The sequence below is a fragment of the Mobula hypostoma genome, chromosome 23 (assembly GCF_963921235.1).
Source record: "Mobula hypostoma chromosome 23, sMobHyp1.1, whole genome shotgun sequence".
Lineage (NCBI taxonomy): Eukaryota > Metazoa > Chordata > Chondrichthyes > Myliobatiformes > Myliobatidae > Mobula > Mobula hypostoma.
Window position 1 is genome coordinate 43,597,165 of NC_086119.1, and position 19,657 is coordinate 43,616,821.

The window sequence follows — 19,657 nt, forward strand, 5'->3', positions numbered from 1 at the left end:
GTAGGGAGCGATCCCTGCGGAATGCAGGGGGGGGGGGAGGGAAAGATGTGCTTAGTGGTGGGATCCCATTGGAGGCGGCGGAAGTTACGTAGAATAATATGTTGGACCCGGAGGCTGGTGGGGTGGTAGGTGAGTAGGTAAATATCAAGAACATGAGTTGTAGAGTCCTTGAAAGTGAGTCCATAGGTTGTGCACTCAGTTCAGTGTTGGGCTGGGAGAAGTTATCCCCTCTGGTTCAAGAGCCTGATGGTTAAGGGGTAATAATTATTCCTGAACCTTGTGGCTCCTACACCTCCTTTTAGATGGCAGCAGCAAGAAGAGAGCATGGCCTGGATGGTGGGATCCTTGATGATGGATGTTGCTTTCCCACAACAACTCTCCTTGTAGATGTGGGGAAATCTTTACCTGTGTTGGACTGGGCTGTATCCAATAGTTTTGGTATGCTTTTCTGTTCAAAGTCATTGATGTTTCTGTACCATGCCATGTTGCATCCAACCAGTCAGTATACTCTCCATCACATATCTATAGAAGTTCGTCAAAACGTTCCCAAATCTTTGCATGTACTCCTGTGCTGGACCCCAGGACAGATCCCCTGAGATGATAGCACCAAGGAATTTAAAGTTGCTGACTCTCTCCACCTCTGATCCCCAAGGACTGGCTCATGGACCTCCAGCTTCCTCCTGTAGTCAATAGTCAGCTGACTGAAATGTTGTTGTTGTGGCACCATTCAATCTCTCCTCTACATGCTGATTTATTACCTTTGATTTAGCCAACAACAGTGGTGTCATCAACAAACTTAAATACGGCATTAGAATCTGTCCAAGTCCTTCTGCAGATTCCCCGCTTTCTCAATACTACTTGCTGTCCACCTATCTTTCCATCATTTGCAAACCTGGCCACAAAGCCATTAATTCCACCATCCAGATCATTAAAATATTACGTGAAAAGTAGCTAACTGAACACAAACCCCTGCGGAACACCACTCATCACTGGCGGCAAACCAGAAAAAGGCCCCTTTATTCCCACTCTTTGCCTTCTTCCAATCAACCAATCTTCTGTCCAAGCTGGTACCTTCGCTGTTTCCATCACCACCTCTGACAGCACATTCTGGGCACCCACCATTCTCAATATAAAAAGAAACTTGCCTCATACATCTCCTTTGAATTTATACTTTCTCACCTTAAACGTACGTTCTCTAGTATTAGACATTGGCAATTAACAGAATACTGTCTTTCTACATTTCATCTCCCAAAATGCCAGACTTTACATTTGGTCAGAATAAACTCCATCTGCCATTACTACACCCTTAATGGCTGTATCACAGCCTAGGATGGAAACACCAATGCCCAGGAATAGAAAGCTGCAGAAAGTGATGGATATAGTCCAGTCCATTACAGGCAAAGCCCTCCCCATCATTGAGTACATTTATATGGAGTGCTGCCACCAGAAAGCAGCATCCATCATCAAACACCCCCACCACCCAGGCCACATCCGCTTCTCGCTACTGCCATAGGGCTGGCAGTACAGAAAAGTTGGTCCTACAGCACCAGGTTCGGAGCAGTTATTACCCTACAATCATCAGGCTCCTGAAGCAGCGTGGATAACTACATGCAACTCAACATGGAACCGATTCTACAAACCTACAGAAACTTTCAAGGATTCTTTCCAAATGATGTTCTCAGTAATTATTTTTATCTGCAGTTTGTTTTCCTTTGCACCGATTGTTTGTCAGTCTTTATCAGTCTATCCATACTTTTTTTTTGTAAATTCTATTCCCCCCCCCGCAAATACTTTCAAGAAAATTAATCTCAAGGTAGTATATAGTAACATACATGTATTTTGATAATAAGTGTACTTTGAACTTTAAAATGTGTCACTCAGATCATTCTTGTGTCATACGGAATCCTGCAGAACAATGAAAAAGGAGATCTATATCCCACTGCATCCTCTGACAATTTTCTAAACTATTCACAAAAATCACCAATTTTTGCATCACTGTATCATCTGATAACTTACTAAACCACCCATACACTTCTTCATCCAGGTCATTTATTTAAGTATATCACAAACAGCAGAGGTTCAAGTACAAATCCATGCAGAACACCACTATACACGGACTCCAGCTTGAAGAAGCCCCATCGGTTACTACCCTGCCTTCTATGTACAGGCTAATTCTGAATTCAAGCAGGCAAGTCACGATGGACCCCATGCATCTTAATCTTCTGAATGAGCCCACCATGAGGGGCAGTGTCAAATGCCTTCCTAAAATCCATGTAAACAACATCCACAGCTCCACCTTCAGTCATCTTCATCACCTGCTTGAAAAACTCACCAAGACAGTAAGGCATGACTTGCCCTGCACAAAGCCGTGCTGACCTCAACCCCTCCCCCCCACATCTTCCCGTGACACTTGACCAATAATTTCTCCACAGTTCCCAAGCTCCGTACAAAACAAATCCCCAACTTAAATTGTAAAAGCCAGGCGCTTTCTGAAATTATAACTTTTATAACCACGATATAAATTATCTGTCTTACTTTCAAGTGGTTGGACACACTGATTTCATTTTGTTGATTTTCAAAAACATTCTCAAATGTATTTGTAATATGTACATCTTCCATTCCAACTCCTAAGCTAACTTGCTTCACCTGAACCCTTTTGATAATCTTACTCCATCAATTCTCTGGACTTATTTTAATAAATTTCCATGACATATCCTCTCTTCCTCATTTCAAACGCACCATAAAAAATCACTACTTAGACATCCAATGGCACCTAGAGTTCCAAATGTCTCACTTTATTCTCTAATTGCCAATGACTTTAAAGGTTTGAAATAATTGCCTGTAACTGCTACATTGATAGACTTGGTAACACTGGCTTTACAAAGCACAGAGACCAAATGAATGGACGAACAAGAGTTCCAAAATACTCACCCACATTCTGCTCATGTCACTCAGCTCATTCTTGTATCGTATGGAGTCCTGAAGGACCTATAGCACAATGGAAAGGAGAAAATCCTCAACAACCACTTTATTTTATTTAACTTTGTAACCAAAAACATATTATATTCAGTACAGATACAGTCAGAAATAATATTATTACTGCATCACAACACTTCAGATCACGAGATTATCCCAATACACAAGTTGTCTGCAGAGAAAGCAATCCCCACTCTGTCTATCTACAATTAGCAACAAATTGCTTCCAAATTTTACTGTTCTTCATTGCTATGTTGCAAGTCAGCAGGAGTGGTCCTGGAAGCAAATTTACTTATATTAAGAGCAGGCTCAATAAGAAAGCAAGTTTCCCCATTTAGAAAAAAAATCAATTCCAGAGAGGTCAACTTCACTGGGCTTCTACTTAAATTACAAAAAACTTTTAGATACACAAAAGCTTCAGACATCTCATCCACGATAACCTTCTCAAAGCATTGTCTACCACTTACCTTTTTGTTCCAGTCACACCACCACCTACACTGGCAGAGGTTGGGTTGGAGACAACTTCAGAGAGACCAAATCTGCTCATTCCCATTCACAAATGGTGGAACACCAGACGGTGAGTTGAGAACAGCAGGTATAACACAGGATGATGCAAGGAGGAATGATTAATCAACAATTGTTACAAGATTCTGCTTTTCCAGGCTTAACAGCTGTACACATATGGTCCTTCCTAACCATATGCCTTTCTCTACCAATCTGTCACCATAAAACAATGAAATAAGGCTATGTTGAAGGGCTCTCGTTAGATTCAGAATGAGGATTCAATCCACAGCCAAGACAAACATTGCAGAAGAAAATAAGGTCCTTCAAAATGTGAATTTGAAACCCAAGGTACTGTTCACCTGCTAAACCAGGACACTGTACGCCATCTGATTCCATAAGCCAAACAATTATTTAGTGACTAGCTCTAAGCTCTCCTATCCAATGATGATAAGTTGTAAATGTAGTCACCTTCATCATGGGCACTAGCCTCCATAGTATCCAGGACATCTTTAAGGAACAATGCCTCAAAAAGGTGTCATCCATCACTAAGGACCCCTATCAGTTTTTTTTTTAGAAATATACTGTAATTCAGTTTTCTTCCTAATATTACGTATTGTTTTGTACTGTCACAAAGTCAACAAATTTCATGGCATACACCAGTGACATTGAGGACGTCTTTGGAACAATGCCCATCCCAGTCACAGTTAACTCCAGTTAGATTCACTGCTTAAGCATAAAAAGTTTTCTTATGAGTTGTTTACTAACTTCTAATTACATAAATGAGGATACCTGTCACTTTACAATGCAGCAGTGTCGTGGATTATCAACGTATTCAATTTCAGTATTATGTAGTTAATAGCCTGCTAAGCCAGCAATTTCTTGTTTAAAAAAACTGACAAGTGAGAAATGAGAAATATTAATGAGGCCATTACATCCAGACCTGTCAAAATCAGGCAAGTTCTAAGTGTGAGGTTTTGGTAACAAGCAGTATGTCGAAGGCACCCACCAAATTTAGCTGTTACAACCCAGGTGACTCATACATTCAGCCTTCCTGTCTCACTCTCATCTATATACTCTCTTCACTCCCTTTCTTCCTTCATTCTTTCCTTCCCTTGCACTTATTCAATATATACAATACTTCTATCAGCTGAAGGGTGTCTGCAATTTTCAGAGGGCATTTTCCTCTTTGTGGCCTTAGGTTTTGACCAAAGAAGAGGAAGTAAAATGGGATGCACATGAACACAAAATAACATTTTGTAGAAGGTCTCCATAAAAAGGAAAGTAAGGATTAATCCTTTAGAAGTTAACACAGGAATTAAAAATGGCAAATTAAGAAATAGCAGAGAAGTTAAACAAACATTTTCTATCTTATATTTACATTCACAGAAGGTGGGACTAAAACCAGACAACCCACCCTGCAAAAACTCATTTCAGGGAGGTAGCACCATCAATTTGCGGGAGACTCCCAGGAGAGGTGGGATGTCTGCAATAGAGTAGCTCCTTAGCAGCTAGCCAGCTAGTTTAAATAACATTAGCTATGCTGATGAACAAATGACACCTGTTAAACTCACCTCAACATGTCTTTTACAGTCTTAACCCACCATGGGCAATAGAAAAGTCACTGTTGCAAACAGTGCAGCGAGCAACACTGTCGCTATTTTTGACCCCTATTAGGCAGGGGTACACTTTAGTGTAGTCTGGGGTGACGTACGTTTCATATTTTCTTTTTTTGGAACACTCTCGCTCTTGCTCGCTCTCTCACGTGCGTGCTCTCTCGCTCATGCTCGCTCTCTCGCGCTTGCTTTCTCACTCTTGCTCCCACTCTCTCGCGCGCACTTGCTTTCTCGCTCTTGCTCTCACACGCTTGCTTTCTTGCTCTTGCGCTCGTTCTTTCGCTCCTTCTCAAGCGTTCTCTCACGCTCGCTCTCAAAAAAAAAATCAATTTCCAAGACATTGTATATAACTTGCGGGCATCAGGGAGCCACTATTAATATGCGGGAGACTCCCGAAACTTCCGGGAGAGGTGGGATGTCTGCTAAAACAGTACCAAAAACAATTGATAACTGAGAAGAAAAATGTAAGGCACTTTAAAAAAAGGTATATTATTTGAAAAGGAAGTACAAAACAAACTAATGGGTCTAAACTTAATCCTTGGACCCAACAACCTGCAGTTTGGAGGAACAAAAGAAATGGTTTCAAGGACCTGTATGACTCTATATCTCTATGACAGCAATCCTCAAACATTGCCTACATTCTACAAACACCGAGCAGATATGGAAACCAGAAATCTAACTCTGCCATCCAAAGAAATTACAAATACACAAGTTTACCATCATCACATGTACTGAGTGAGGTACAGTGTGAGACTTGCCTTGCATACCATTCATACAGATCAATTCATTACAATAGTCCCGAGACTACAAGGTGAAATAACAGGGCAATATAACATGTTACAGTAACAGAGAACATGCAGTGTGGATATACAAGATGCAAGCTCAGTGATGTAGATTGTTTAGTCCATCTGACCATACTTGAAAACCGCTCCATAGTTCTATAGCAACAGGATAGAAGCTGCCCTTGGGTCTGGTGGTATGTGCCTTCAAGGCCTTTTTATCTTCTGCCCCCATGGAGGGGGGAAGAGAAAGAAAGTTGAGGATGTGTGGGGTCTTTGATGATGCTGGCTATTTCACAGAGACAGTGAGAAGTGTCAGTAAGAGTCCACAGAGGGGAGGGTGGTTTCAGTGATGTGCTGAGCTGCGTCTACAACTCTCCGCAGTTCCTCATAGTGACAGGCTGAACAGTTGCCATATACAAGAACATAAGAAATAGGAGCAGGAGTCGGCCATCTGGCCCGTCAAGCCTGCTTCGCCATTCAATAAGATCATGGCTGATCTGACTATGGACTCATATCCACCTGCTTGCCTTTTCCTCGTAACCCTTAATACCAAGTCATAATGCATCCTGATTGTATGGTACAATGTTTAAAAGCTGGTCGGGGGAGGAAGAGAAAGGGCACACCAAATTCTTTTAGCCTCCTAAGGAGGTAGAGGCACTGGTGAGCTTTCTTGACCACGGCGTCAATATAACTGGACCAGGACAGGCCATTGGTGATGTTCACCCCTCAGAACTTCAGAATCAGGTTTACCATCGCCGGCGTACATTGTGAAATTTGCTATTTTGCGTTGCAGAAGAGTACAAGACAAAAAAAAAATGACAGCAAGTTTCAATGAAACTAAAATACATAAATAGTGCAAAAGAGGAATAGCGAGATAGTGTTCATGGGTTTGTGGACAGTTGAGAAATCTGATGGCTGAAGGCAAGAAGCTGTTCTAAAAATGTTGACTGTGGGTCTTTGCCCAGCCTGGCAGTAGTAATGAAAAGAGGCCATGTCTTGCAAGGTGAGGGTCCTTAATAATAAATGCCACTTTCTTCAGGCACCATCTTCTGAAAATGTCATTGAGACTTACGCTGTGTCCACAGTCCTATGCAGCCTCTATTTGTCCTGTGTATTGGAGTCCACAGTCCTACGCAGCCTCTCTCTGTCCTGTGTATTGGAGTCCATAGTCCTATGCAGCCTCTCTCTGTCCTGCGTATTGGAGTCCATAGTCCTATGCAGCCTCTCTCTGTCCTGTGTATTGGAGTCCACAGTCCTATGCAGCCTCTCTCTGTCCTGTGTATTGGAGTCCACAATCCTATGCAGCCTCTCTCTGTCCTGTGTATTGGAGCCTGCATCCATTAACAGCATTGATGCAACCAGTCAGAATGCTCTCCATCGTGTATCTTGAAACAATTTGCTAGAATCTTTGATGACATATGTACTCTGACTCATCATTATTTGAGATACAACCCGCTACAGTCGAACCATCCATAAACTTGTAGTTGGGGTTGGAACAGAGGAAGCAGCCTTGTGGGTATAATCGTGGTGCAGGTGTTGCTGCCTATCCTTACGACTGCAGTCTGTTGGTCAGGTAGTCAAGGATCCAGTTGCTGAGCCTCACGTCTAGGTGTTTGGAGACGAATTTGCTTAAAATTACAGTGTTGAAGGCACAGCTGTAGTCCATAAGCAATAGTCTAACGTAGGTGTCTTTACTGTCCACATGCTCCAGAGAAATGAGAAAACATCTAATTGATTTAACATAAATGAACAATGGAATCATTATTTAAGAATGGAAGGAAGCAGCTTGCAGAGCACATTAGATTAGATTGAGGACACTCAGTCCTTGTTTATTGTCATTTAGAAATGCATGCATTAAGAAATGATACAATGTTCCTCCAGAGTGATATCACATAAAAAACAAGACAAAACCAAAGACTAACACTGACAAGACCACATAATTATAACATACAGTTACAGCAGTGCGAAGCAATACCATAATTTGATAAAGAGCAGATCATGGGAATGGTAAAAAAAAGTCTCAAAGTTCCGATTGACTCCTGATAGTCCCCGATAGCAGGCGGCAGAAGGGAGAAACTCTCTCTGCCATAAACCTCCAGGCACCGACAACTGTCGATGCATTGGAAACACCCAACCACAGCTGACTCTGAGTCCATCCGAAAACTTTGAGCCTCCAACCAGCCCTTCGACACCGAGCACCATCTCTGCCGAGCGCTTCAACCCCATCAATACTGACAACAGCAGTTAACCATGTTTCTCACAAAGTCTCTGCACTGCTGGGCTCAGAATAACAAGACATGTGAAATGTACTGCTAGGATGTCTGCCCAGCAAGACTGCCCTTGCAGGCATCATGTACAAAGCTAGGCGGGGAGTTCAAAGGCTCAAGGTTCAAAGGTACAATTTAATGTCAAAGAAACGTATACAATATACATCCTGAAATGCTTTTTTTTCCACCACCATCCACGAAAACAGCGGGGTGCCCCAAAGAATGAACGACAGTTAAATGTTAGAACCCCAAAGTCACCCCCCCCAGCTCCCCCTCCTGCGTGTAAGCGGCAGCGAGCAACAATCCCCCCTCCCCCCATGGCAAAAAAAGCAAGCATCTGCACCGCCACCGAGCACTCAAGCATAAGCAAATAGCAAAGACACAGACTTGCAATTATCCCAAAGACTTTGCATTTCACCCGGTATTTGACATACCACAGGTTCTCTCTCTCTCTCTTCCCCTAACAAGGAAGAAAGAGGTGTCTCCATTTTCCAAGCGAGCAGGGAGACATAACGAACAACTCGCGGGTTTACGATGTTGAAAGTCCGTTACGTCGCTTTTCTCGAGCTCTGTGCCTGAAGATCGCAAAGATCCCAGGTCTCCAGGCACGCAGCAGATATACCGACTCCCCTGACAACACATGGGTCTCTATCCTGACACTGACCCTCAAACCGCCCATCTCCAGGGTCCCGAGATCCTAGGCTTCTGAATTCGAGCCGGACTCTTAGGCCAAGTCTTTGGCGTGTCGAACAACAGCCAGTTACGGAACCCTGACAGCGGGTCCCATTCCCGCAAAGAACCATAGTCAGCATGTAACTCCAGGTCAGGGTCTTCAAAAGAACCCTGAAAGGGAAAAATAGAGATATTAAAGATGGCAATAGAGCTGTTTCCGAAGATGCAAGCAAAGGAGTCCCCGTTAGGCGCCATTAACCCTCCTTCGCTCTGTCCAAATTAAACACCTTCTCAAAAACCACCCAAGCCGGAAGCTTTCTTCAGGGTTTTTAAATGAAAACTTTGTGAAACTGTAGAAAGTTAAGTACATATTTGATTCAATACAGAATCATCACACACCTGAATGTACTAATATTATCGATTATTCTCACAAACATTGTTAAATAAGGAAATGCACACATGCAGCATTCTCCAGCTATGCCATGACTACAGCGAACTCGGAGCACAACAATAGCTTAGTCGCAATGAATGACAGCGGGAGGAGAAGATGGCGGCGCGCCTGCGTGTGTGCAGCCCTCCGGTGAAAAATGATGTTGTATCTGTTAAATAGGGGCCGTTGACAATTCTGATTTGATGGAGAATGGATGTGAAAGCACAGAGGAACATCTGGAGAAATTTCTGAAACGCTCGTTCACTGCTGTCGTTACTGTGTGGTCGGGAATCTTTCAGAGGGGAGGTCTCAAAATCCCCGGCCTTGCCTGCTATTGGCGACCGAGAAGGAGGTTGAATCGTTCGGACAGAGATGGCGCTCAGTACTCGGTGTCGGAGAGCTGATCAGAGCTCGAAGTTTTCAGGTGACTCAGAGTTGGATTGTGGTCGGCATGGCAGGGAGAGTTTTTCTTCCTTCTCCCGTCTGCGTGAGATGTGGGACGTTCCAGAAACTTTGAACTTTACTGTGCTCACGGACTTCTTCATCAAGTTATGGTATTGTTACGCTGTTTGTAACTATATGCATAATTATGTGGTTTTGTCAGTTTTTTCAGTCTTGGTTTGTCCTGTGTTTTGTGATATCACACTGGAGGAAATAATGTATCATTTCTTAATGCATGCATTACTAAATGACAATAAAAGAGGACTATGTGTCTTCATAATCATAAACATAATACCTCCTTACCAATATTAAAAAAGCTCAAGACTCACAGATAATGCTGTTTCAAGGATAAATAAAGATTGAATGGAGATGGATGTCTCTCTACCATGTTTGCTCCAAGGTGAAATCCAAATTAACCTGCACAAGAAATGATGTTAAAGTAAAACAGATAACGAACAGAAAGAGAATTTTGTACAAAATGAATAGCACCTCTCGAGGCAGAAAAATAGGAGAAATCAGTTGCTAGGACAAAAGCAGGTGAAGCTCTGCTTAAGCAAAGAACAAGTGTTTTAAATTTTGTTTTTATTGTTTAGCAGGTCTCAAGTGATTTATTTGGAGTGTTTGCTGATGTCAAAGACATGTACTTGCAATAATATTGACACCCTGGGGAGGCAATGCCAAATCTCTATTCTCAGTTTTACCTCCTTTCAAAACAAGTAGGTGTCACTCAGGAAGGGCTTCAGCACTGCACCACCTGGGCCCCGTTGCCACTGAGACTCACCTTGCTGATTCTAAGTGAAATGTGCAGAGAAATCACTGGTGGGTGGAGACTCAGAGGCAACAATTCTGGTTGGGCCAAGTCCAGAATGATCACCCTCAATTAAATGCTAGAATTCAGGAGCATCTGGATTTCCTCATATAAGAAACAAAGTCAAATTATACTGGTAAATTATTAGGAAAGCAAACGAATTGTTGTTCTTGTTCTTTTCTTCAAGGGGATTGAAGATGATTTTTAAAAAAAGCCTTTCCACAGCCGCATGGAGTCTTAACAAGACCACACCTGGAATACCGTCAACCCTATTGCCACATTTAAGCATATACATGGCTTGTGTAGCAAGGATTTACTTGATAATTCCAGGAAGGAGGATATTGTCCAAACGACTGAGTAGAATGGGCCTATGCTCTGGAGCATAGAGCGGGAAAAAAAAAGAGGATCTCACTGAAATATTTGATGTTCTGAGCAGATTTGACAGGGTAGATTATCTGAGGATGTTTCAAATGGCAGGACAGTTAAGAACTACATAGCAGAGTCTCAGAATAAGGGTTTAAAGTACTTAAGACTGAGATGGAAAGACCTTTCTTCTCCAGCTTTACAAACCTTTGGAATTCTCTACACATAAAGTTGCAGATGCCAAATCTTTTGAAACAAGTTTCTGGGTGTCAGTGTTTCTGAGGATCTATCCTGGATCCAACATATCGATGCAGCTACAAAGAAGGCACGACAGCGGCTATATTCCATTAGGAATCTGAGGGGATCTGGTGTGTCACCAAAGATGCTCACACATATCTGAGATGTGCCGTGGAGAGTATCAAGCGTTAGTGACATTGAGTAGGAAAACTGAGTTAAGTCCAAGCTCAGATCAGTCATGATGTCAGTGCATAACACAGCAAGCTCGATGGGCCATATGATCTACTTGTGCTCTTGTTTCAAAGCTCATCTTACAACATTAAGCAGATTACTCAAATTCCAATTCCAATGTAGCCTGGTGAATGCTTCACTGTGCACAAGATTACACCGCAGCATCATTATTTCTATGCTTCCGGATCCTTCTCCAAAACTAAAGAACATGGTCTCTGAAATTGGTGATACATCTTCATCAGCAGTCAGACTTCAAAACAAAATACAAGGTGAGGTATCATTTGCTAACTTCACCCATCAAAGGAAAGTTATGTGGAACATCCACAGACTGGGCCAGGATGAACCGGCAGCAGACCAGTGTGAACAAAGGCTGGATGCAAGTTGTCAGCAGGTTTCTTACTCTCTTCCTTCAGTTAGTCCTGACGAAGGGTCTCGGCCCGAAACGTCGACTGTACCTCTTCCTAGAGATGCTGCCTGGCCTGCTGCGTTCACCAGCAACTTTGATGTGTGCTGCTTGAATTTCCAGCATCTGCAGAATTCCTCATGTTTAAGTAGATTTAAGAGTTGGAGTTTCATGCGGGCAGGAGGAATGGGGTTCTATCACCCTTGAGTTCGCAAATGGGTGTAAATGGAATTCAAGGCCAAGAGTTAGGCGATTGGCGGGTCCTACGGTAAATGCTGAGGACCAAGGCCTGAGGGTCAAAGTCAAGTCCCATTGTCTGGAGCTCCAGACCTGTGAAACTCTGCAAGCCCGCTGGGGAAGTTGAAGGCCCAATGTCTGCATGTCAGTGTCTGAATCCAAGTCTGCTGGAGACCAAAGAATATGGCTGCCTTGGAGTTAGAGGACTGGGGGCCGGTTTTGCTGCTCTTGTTTTGCTGCTTGTTGTGTTCTGTGTTGTTCTGGCAAGCACTGCAAGTCTGTCTGTTGCAACTGGAATGCTTGGCAACACTTGTCAGCTGCCCCCAGTACATCCTCAGGTGTGTTGGTTGTTAATGCAAACGGACATTGCACTGTGTGTTTCAATGTACATGTGATAAATAAACTTGAATCCTACAGTCCATTAAGGACCCCCAGGTCAGGGATACACATTCATGGTCTGTTGTAGATAGGATTTTACCTCGTGTACCAGTTTACGAATACTATCCAATGGTCCTTCCTGGTGCTGAATGTGAACGGAGCCTCAAGAAGCCATGCTGTGCTATTATCTGGCACTATTAAGACAAAAATTTTTTAACAAAGTTCTTACCACCAGGGACACGGCCATTTCATCCGATATGATTGCCCATTTACAAAGGATTGAATAACCATAATTCTGTGGTTCTTTTTAAAAATCAGATGCAACTTTGTTCAAGCAGCCTCTAAACAACCCTGGCAATAATTTTACTTCTGAAGAGTGAAACTTTCAAGCAATTAAAAATCACACAATTACCAACCATCTCAGTAATGTCATTATAGCCGATACACAGAGAGAAGAAAAGTACACTCCGCTCTGTTAAAATAAAAACAGCGGCTATATCACAAAGCCAGCTATTCTAAGTACTATTAACACACCTTAGCTGTAATATTAAACTTACAATTAACAGGTACAAATTAAAGAGTTAACTATGAAACAAAAAAATCTGCTATTTGGAACTTTATTGAAAACAGAAAATGCTGAAAATATTCAATACATCAGGCAGTATGGGTAGAAAGAGAAATAGAATTGACATTACATTTTAAAGACGTGCCAAGGTTCTCCAACTCAAGACAATATCTCCCTTTTTCTTTAGGTGGTGCCTGACCTGCAACGTCTTTCAGCATTTTCTATTTCTACTAAAGATCTAAATGAGCTTGCTTCCACTTCCATTTTATCTTGTTCCTGTTACATCAAGCCTAATCTATGCAAGCGCCTAAGGAAGAAGAGATGCTGATGTGCTTTCTTTGTAACTGCATTTACATGCTGGTCCAGAACAGATCTGCTGAAATGGTAATGCCAAGGAATTTAACGATGCTGACAGTCTCCACCTCTGACTTCCTAATTACATCTGGTTTCCTCCTCTTGAAGACAATAAACAGCTCCTTGGTCTTGTTGGCATTGAGTCAGAGGTTGCTGTTCTGACACCACTGAGCAAGATTTTCAATCTCCCTCCTAAGTGTTGATTCACCACCACCTTTGATTCAGGCCAATGACAGTGGTGTCATCAGCAAACTTAAATATGACATTGGAGTTGTGCTTGGCCTCACAGTCATAAGTATGAAACAAGTAGAGCAGGGAGCTAACCACACCTTGTGGCGTACCTGTGCTGATAGAATAGGTGAGGGAGATGCTGTTGCCAATCCAAAATGACTGAGGTCTGCAAGTGAGGAAATACAGGATCCAGTTGCACAAGGAGGTATTGAGGCCAAAGTCTTGCAACTTACTGATTAGTTTTGAGGAAATGATATTGAATGGTGTGTTGTTGTCAATGACGAGCATCCTGATGCATACATCTTCACTCTCCAGACATTCCAAGGCTGAGTGAAGAGCCAATGAAATGGCATCTGCTGTGGACTTGTGCCAGTCGGCAAATTGGAGCAAATCCAAGTTACTTCTCAGACAGGAGTAGATGTGTTTCATCACCAGCCTCTCAAAGCACTTCATCACTGTGGACATATGCAAGTGCTACTGAACGATACATATTGAGACAGGTTACCACTTGCTTCTTACGCTTCAGTCTAACTGAAGTCTGCTTGAATCAAGTGGGTACTCAGAATGCCAAAGTGAGAGGTTAAGGATATTGGAGAATTAGACTTAATTAGAATTAGACATTAAATAGACTTAGTAGAATTGATCTGGATACTGGTTACATGAATGAACAGCCAATGTGCTGACATGTCATTTGAGTTGGTCTTGGCAGCAAAAACCTTCATGGTGAACTTCATTCTCAACTCCACCGTCCAAATTCACACACACCTGCTTTGGCCACTCTAGCAATATACTGAAAGGACATCCTCATGGAATGCTATTTGAACCTCAGAGAAAGAAAGTCCCAATAAGTCAGAGGATGAGAGGTGACCTGATAGAGGAAGATGATGACGAGAGGCATCGATCGTGTGGATAGCCAGAGGCTTTTCCCCAGGGCTGAAATGGCTAACACAAGGGGGCATAGTTTTAAGAAGCCTGGAAGTAGATACAAGGTGGATGTCAGGGGTAAGTTTTTCGACATAGAGAGTGGTGGGTGTGTGGAGTGACGGTGGTAGAGGCGGATACAATAGGGTCTTTAAGAGACTCTTAGATAGGTATATGAAGCTTAGAAAACTAGAGGGCTATGTGGTCAGGAAATTCTAGGCGGATTCTAGAGTAGGTTATATGGTTGGCACAACATTGTGGGCTGAAGGGCCTGTGGATGTTCTGTAGATTTCTCTGCTCCACGTCAATTTTCCTCACATGAACAAACTTTCAGGAAATCTCCACACTTTATTACAAGCTTTCATGTCAAGTTCGAAGTACGAGCAGGAGAATGATCTGAAGAGAAGAAAATAAAATAGAAAAGCACACTACGAGCAGCATTCCCCATTTGTCATTGGTACCGGATATCATCAGATCAATATCCGACAATGAGTAATTATTCCCTATGAATAGATGGACTCCTGAGCAAGAAGATGAATTCTTGATCTCACAATCTTGTTATGGCCTTGCACATCATTGCCTGTTGGCACTGCACTTTCTTTGTAACACGTTATGCCACATTCTGTTGTTCTGTTCCCTTGCACATGCTCAATGTACTAACGTGATGAAATGATCCATATGTATGGATGTATGCAGAACAGTTTTTCCACTGTGTCTTGGTACATGTGACAGCAATAAACAAACTTCATTTATTGTTTACAAGACCACTAGAAGTAATAATGCTGGGTTGGAGACTTGAGTGGGTGAGCAATTATTCATTGTCACATCATAAAACTGGAAATGAATCTTTCTCAATGCTTCTACTATTACAATAGTAAAGGGTGACCTCTCTTCAACCAACTTGCAATCTGTGCTTCAAGTTAATCTGCTTGCTTTCCTGCATTCGACAAGCAGGCTCATCGCAACAAGCTCAAAGTGCTGAACAAAGCATCTGACGGACATGACAGCATAAAGTCAGCTGCCCATTAAATTCCCACTTCGATGTACATAGTGTTTCAGTGCAGCTTACTTCTTTGCTCATTAATAATACCTTCTTAATTAACGATCTCAACAAAATGCCCACAAACTACAGTGAAATTATTAGGTTTCTGTACATAATGCATTCTCGACAGCCAAGATTGGGAACAGAGCAAGAATAGTTAATTAAATAGTTCTAGAATAAAAGATTAACAACACTAACACAGCAAGATTGAAACTAGTAACATTTAATGTGAAACCCAGCAACAGATTTGCACACAACACAGCCACACCCAACTCTGTTAACCATGGAAAGCCTCTTTCACAAACACCTTGGGACATGGCTAAATAAGGAAAACTGTCCCACAGACTGGTCAGGCATTAAACTAACAAATACATGCCAAGAATAGTAACTTGCCAACCAACAACCCACTTTGATTCTCAGTAAAGACATCACACAAACTGAAGCACTTAAGTCGAGGCAAAACTACATAAAAGTAGCAGGGAATAGCAATAATCTTGAATTTGGTTTCAGACTCAAAGTCTCATGGCACCAGGTTTACCTTTTATCACTATTTACCTTTTTCAGACACAGAAACAGGCCATTTGCCCTATCAGATCAATGCCAGTTCACAGCAAACCAGACTTCACCATGCATTTAATCCCATATGCCCATCAAGCCATTTGGACTAGTTTGCCAGTTACCTGTCCCAAAACGTACAGTGGGTAATTATTCAACAAGCATATCACCGGGTTGCAGTCACAGTCATACGACCCTTGATGACCAAGCTCATCCCATTTGCCAGCATTTGGCCCATAACCTTTCAAACCTTTTCTATCCATGTACCTGTCCAGCTGTCCTTCGAAATCTGTTATTGGACCTGCCTCAATCACTCCCTCTGTCAATTCATTCCATGTACATACCGCCCTTAGTGTTAAAAAGATGCCCTTCCAGGTCCAAGTAAATCTCTCCCCTCTCACCTTAAACCTATGGCCTCTTGTTCTCAATTCCCCAAGACTATGTGTATTCACCATATCTGTGCCCCTGATGATTTTATACATCACTATAAGATCACCTCTCAGTCTTCTATGCTCAGAGGAATAAATTCATAACCTTTGGTTCGAAGTTAAGTTTATTATTACATGCACAAGTACATGTCTGCACAGGTGCAATGAAAACCTTACTCGCAGCAGCATCACAGGAACGTGGCATCGTTTAAGTAACATTCATGAGAGAAAACAAATTATACAAAATGTTTACAGGAACAAACACAGTTCGAACAAAAATAGTTGAAGTTCATTTTTTATTGCAAAATGAAAATCCAGTTGCTGAACTGTGGAATTTTGCCAGTTGGTTCAGGAACCAAATAGCAGAAGGGGAATAGCAAATCTTGAAAGTGTGATGTTGGACTCTCAGCTTTTGTTTCTCCTACCTAATGGTAGCTGTGAGAAGCTGGCATGGCCCAGATGACGAGAATCTCTGATGATAAATGTTGCCTTCTTGAAGCAGCACTTCCTGGAGATAACCAGTGGTGGGGAGGGATGAGCCCCTAATACAGATACCCTGCTGTATCTCAGCCCAAAACATCAACTTACTCTTTTCCAAAGATGCTGCCTGACCTGCTGAGATCCTCAAGCATTTTGTGTGAGTGGCTTAAACAGGTACCCTCTGCAGCTTCTCATGGTCCTGTGCATTCAACTTACTGTATCAGACCATGATGCAACCAGTCAGGGTGCTTTCAACAATACACGTGTGGAAGCCTGTTAGAGTATTCAACGACAAGCCGAACTTCCTTAACCTCCTAAGAAAGTAACCTGTGCAACCTCGGTCCTTCAGGATCTGACAACATTCTTGAAAATCATTTCTGCACTCCGATTCAACTTCAGATTTATCATATGTACATCAAGAGACGCAGTGAAATCTGCTTTACCAATTACACCCAAGGGTGTGCTGGGGGGAAGCCCGAAGATGATCCCTCTACAGTGTATCATAGAGTCATAGAAAAGTACTCCTCAGAAACAGGCCCTTTGGCCATCTCATCCATGCTAAACCATTTTCCCATGCAATGTACAATTTCATTCCCCAGCATATTGGAGGGAGGAGAAGATGGCGACGCAACGCAGCTTGCAGCGGCCACTCCGGAATGAATATCTGTTATCTGTCAAGTAGGGTGCCATGCACAATTCTGATTTGATGGAGACAGACATGAGAGCACGGAGGAACATCTGGTGAAACTTCTGAAATGCCTGTTTCGCTGTCATTGCTACTGTGTGATCCAGAATCTCTGGAGGGGAAGGTCCCGAGTCCTCAGCTTTGCTTGTTGCTCAGCGGCCGGGGCAGGGTCGAAGTGCTCAGCAGAGATGGTGCTCAGTGTCGGAAGGGTGGTCGGAGGCTCGAAGTTTTCGGACAGACTCAGAGTCAGCTGTGGTCGGGTGCTTCCAGGATGCTGCATGGACAAGTTTGCAGTGCTGGAGGTTCATGGCAGGGAGAGTTTCTCCCTTCTACTGTCTGCGTGAGATGATGGGGATATCAGGACCTGAGACTTTTTTTTTACCATGCCCATGGTCTGCTCTTTATCAAATTGCGGTATTGCTTTGCACTGTTGTAACTATATGTTATAATTACGTGGTTTTGTCAGTTTTAATCTTGGTTTGTCCTGTGTTTGTGATATCTTTCTGGAGGAACACGGTATCATTTTTTAATGCATGCATTTCTAAATGACAATAAACGAGGACTGAGTGTCCTCATAATCTAATATTCCTCATTCTGCCCATTGACCATCAATTAGGGGGCTGATCCAGTTCTAACGAAGCATTAAGAAAATCACATCAAGAACAGCACTCAACCCACTCAAATACAAAGAACCAATTTGGTCAAACACCAATGGATGAGAATACGTAAGCAAACAGAAGCAGCATGGTATTTAAATAGCCAAGAGGTCACAAAACCAACATACCAGCTCAAAGCTTTGAAATTCTCCTACATTCAGTCAGAAAATAAGTAACTGACAAGAGAATGAATGCAGCAAAAGTTGTGACCTGACTGTACCCCAGTTACAGCACTGAATACACACTCCCAAACCAGCTGCACCTCTGACCAAACTGTTTCTGACGCTATAGTACTGGCAGCAGAATGAAGTGCATCATCATAATTATGTATGAGTGCAAAGTCAAATTATTATAAATTACAAATAAATAAGCAGTTCAGAAAAATAATGAGGAATGATAAAAGATTATTAACAGCTTCAATGACCATTCAGAAAAATACAAGGAGAAGCTGTTCCTGAATTGTTCGTTGTGGCTCCTGTATATCCTGTAGCAACAAGAGGGCATATATGGAGGGTAAGGGTCCTTAATGGTGGATGCCACCTTCTTGAGGCATCAGATCTTGCAGATGTCCTCAAAGACAAGGAGAGTTCTGCCTGTAATGGAACTGGCCAAGTCTACAGCCCTCTGCAGCACTGCAATTCAATGCACCGGATCCTCCAATACCAGGCGGTGATGCAGACAGTCACAATGATAAAGAAAGCTGCCCAGATGTTCACTGGGCATTAAAAAAAATCACATCTGAACCAGCCAACACCCACCCACCCTATCTCCTTAACCTTAATCATTATGGAGTGATAGAAAGGTGCTATCAACAATCCTCTGGGTCATTGTTGAGCCCAAGGATAGAGAGAAGAGCTCAGTTTCAGAGGTGAGATCATTGAGAATGCCTTCGTCATCACCAGAGTATTTGATCAAATTTAGTTTCAAGGAAACCTTAACATGTATCCAAAAGGAAAATCTTCCGTCGGTTCAGGTCATGCCCATGCATGCAGTAAGTAGCTGATCCTGTTGAAGGCTGAGCACTTGCATCCAGGACATCAAATGCTTGTGATGGTTCTCAGTGGTCAATTCCACGTTCCGCTTCTCAGATAATAAACTTGGTTAAAAGCACAGGATTTGGGCTGGTTATTGCATGCTGGAAATGTTCAGCTATTCATAACAGACAGACAACACAAAGTTCAGGTTCACATGAGAAAATCTGCAGATGCTGGAAATCCAAAGCAATGCACACAAAATGCTGGAGGAACTCAGCAGGCCGGGCAACATCCATGGAACAAAGTAAACAGTCAACGTTTTGGGCCAAGACCCTTCATCAGGACAGGAAAGGAAGAGGGAAAAGGTCAGATAAAGAAGGTGGGGGAGGGAGGGACTAGTACCTCTAGGGACTACTAGGGACTA

At 42.6% G+C, this 19,657-nt stretch overlaps 1 protein-coding gene across 5 annotated transcripts in view; it reads right to left on the bottom strand.

Moving 5' to 3' along the window:
• hip1 (huntingtin interacting protein 1) overlaps window positions 1-19,657 on the bottom strand; it is a 331,165-nt gene that overhangs the window by 153,158 nt on the left and 158,350 nt on the right. For all 5 annotated transcript variants that reach the window (XM_063031277.1, XM_063031274.1, XM_063031278.1 and 2 more), the window contains one exon: window positions 2,932-2,988. In XM_063031277.1, the coding sequence (XP_062887347.1) occupies window positions 2,932-2,988 (57 nt within the window). The remainder of the gene's footprint in view (window positions 1-2,931; window positions 2,989-19,657) is intronic.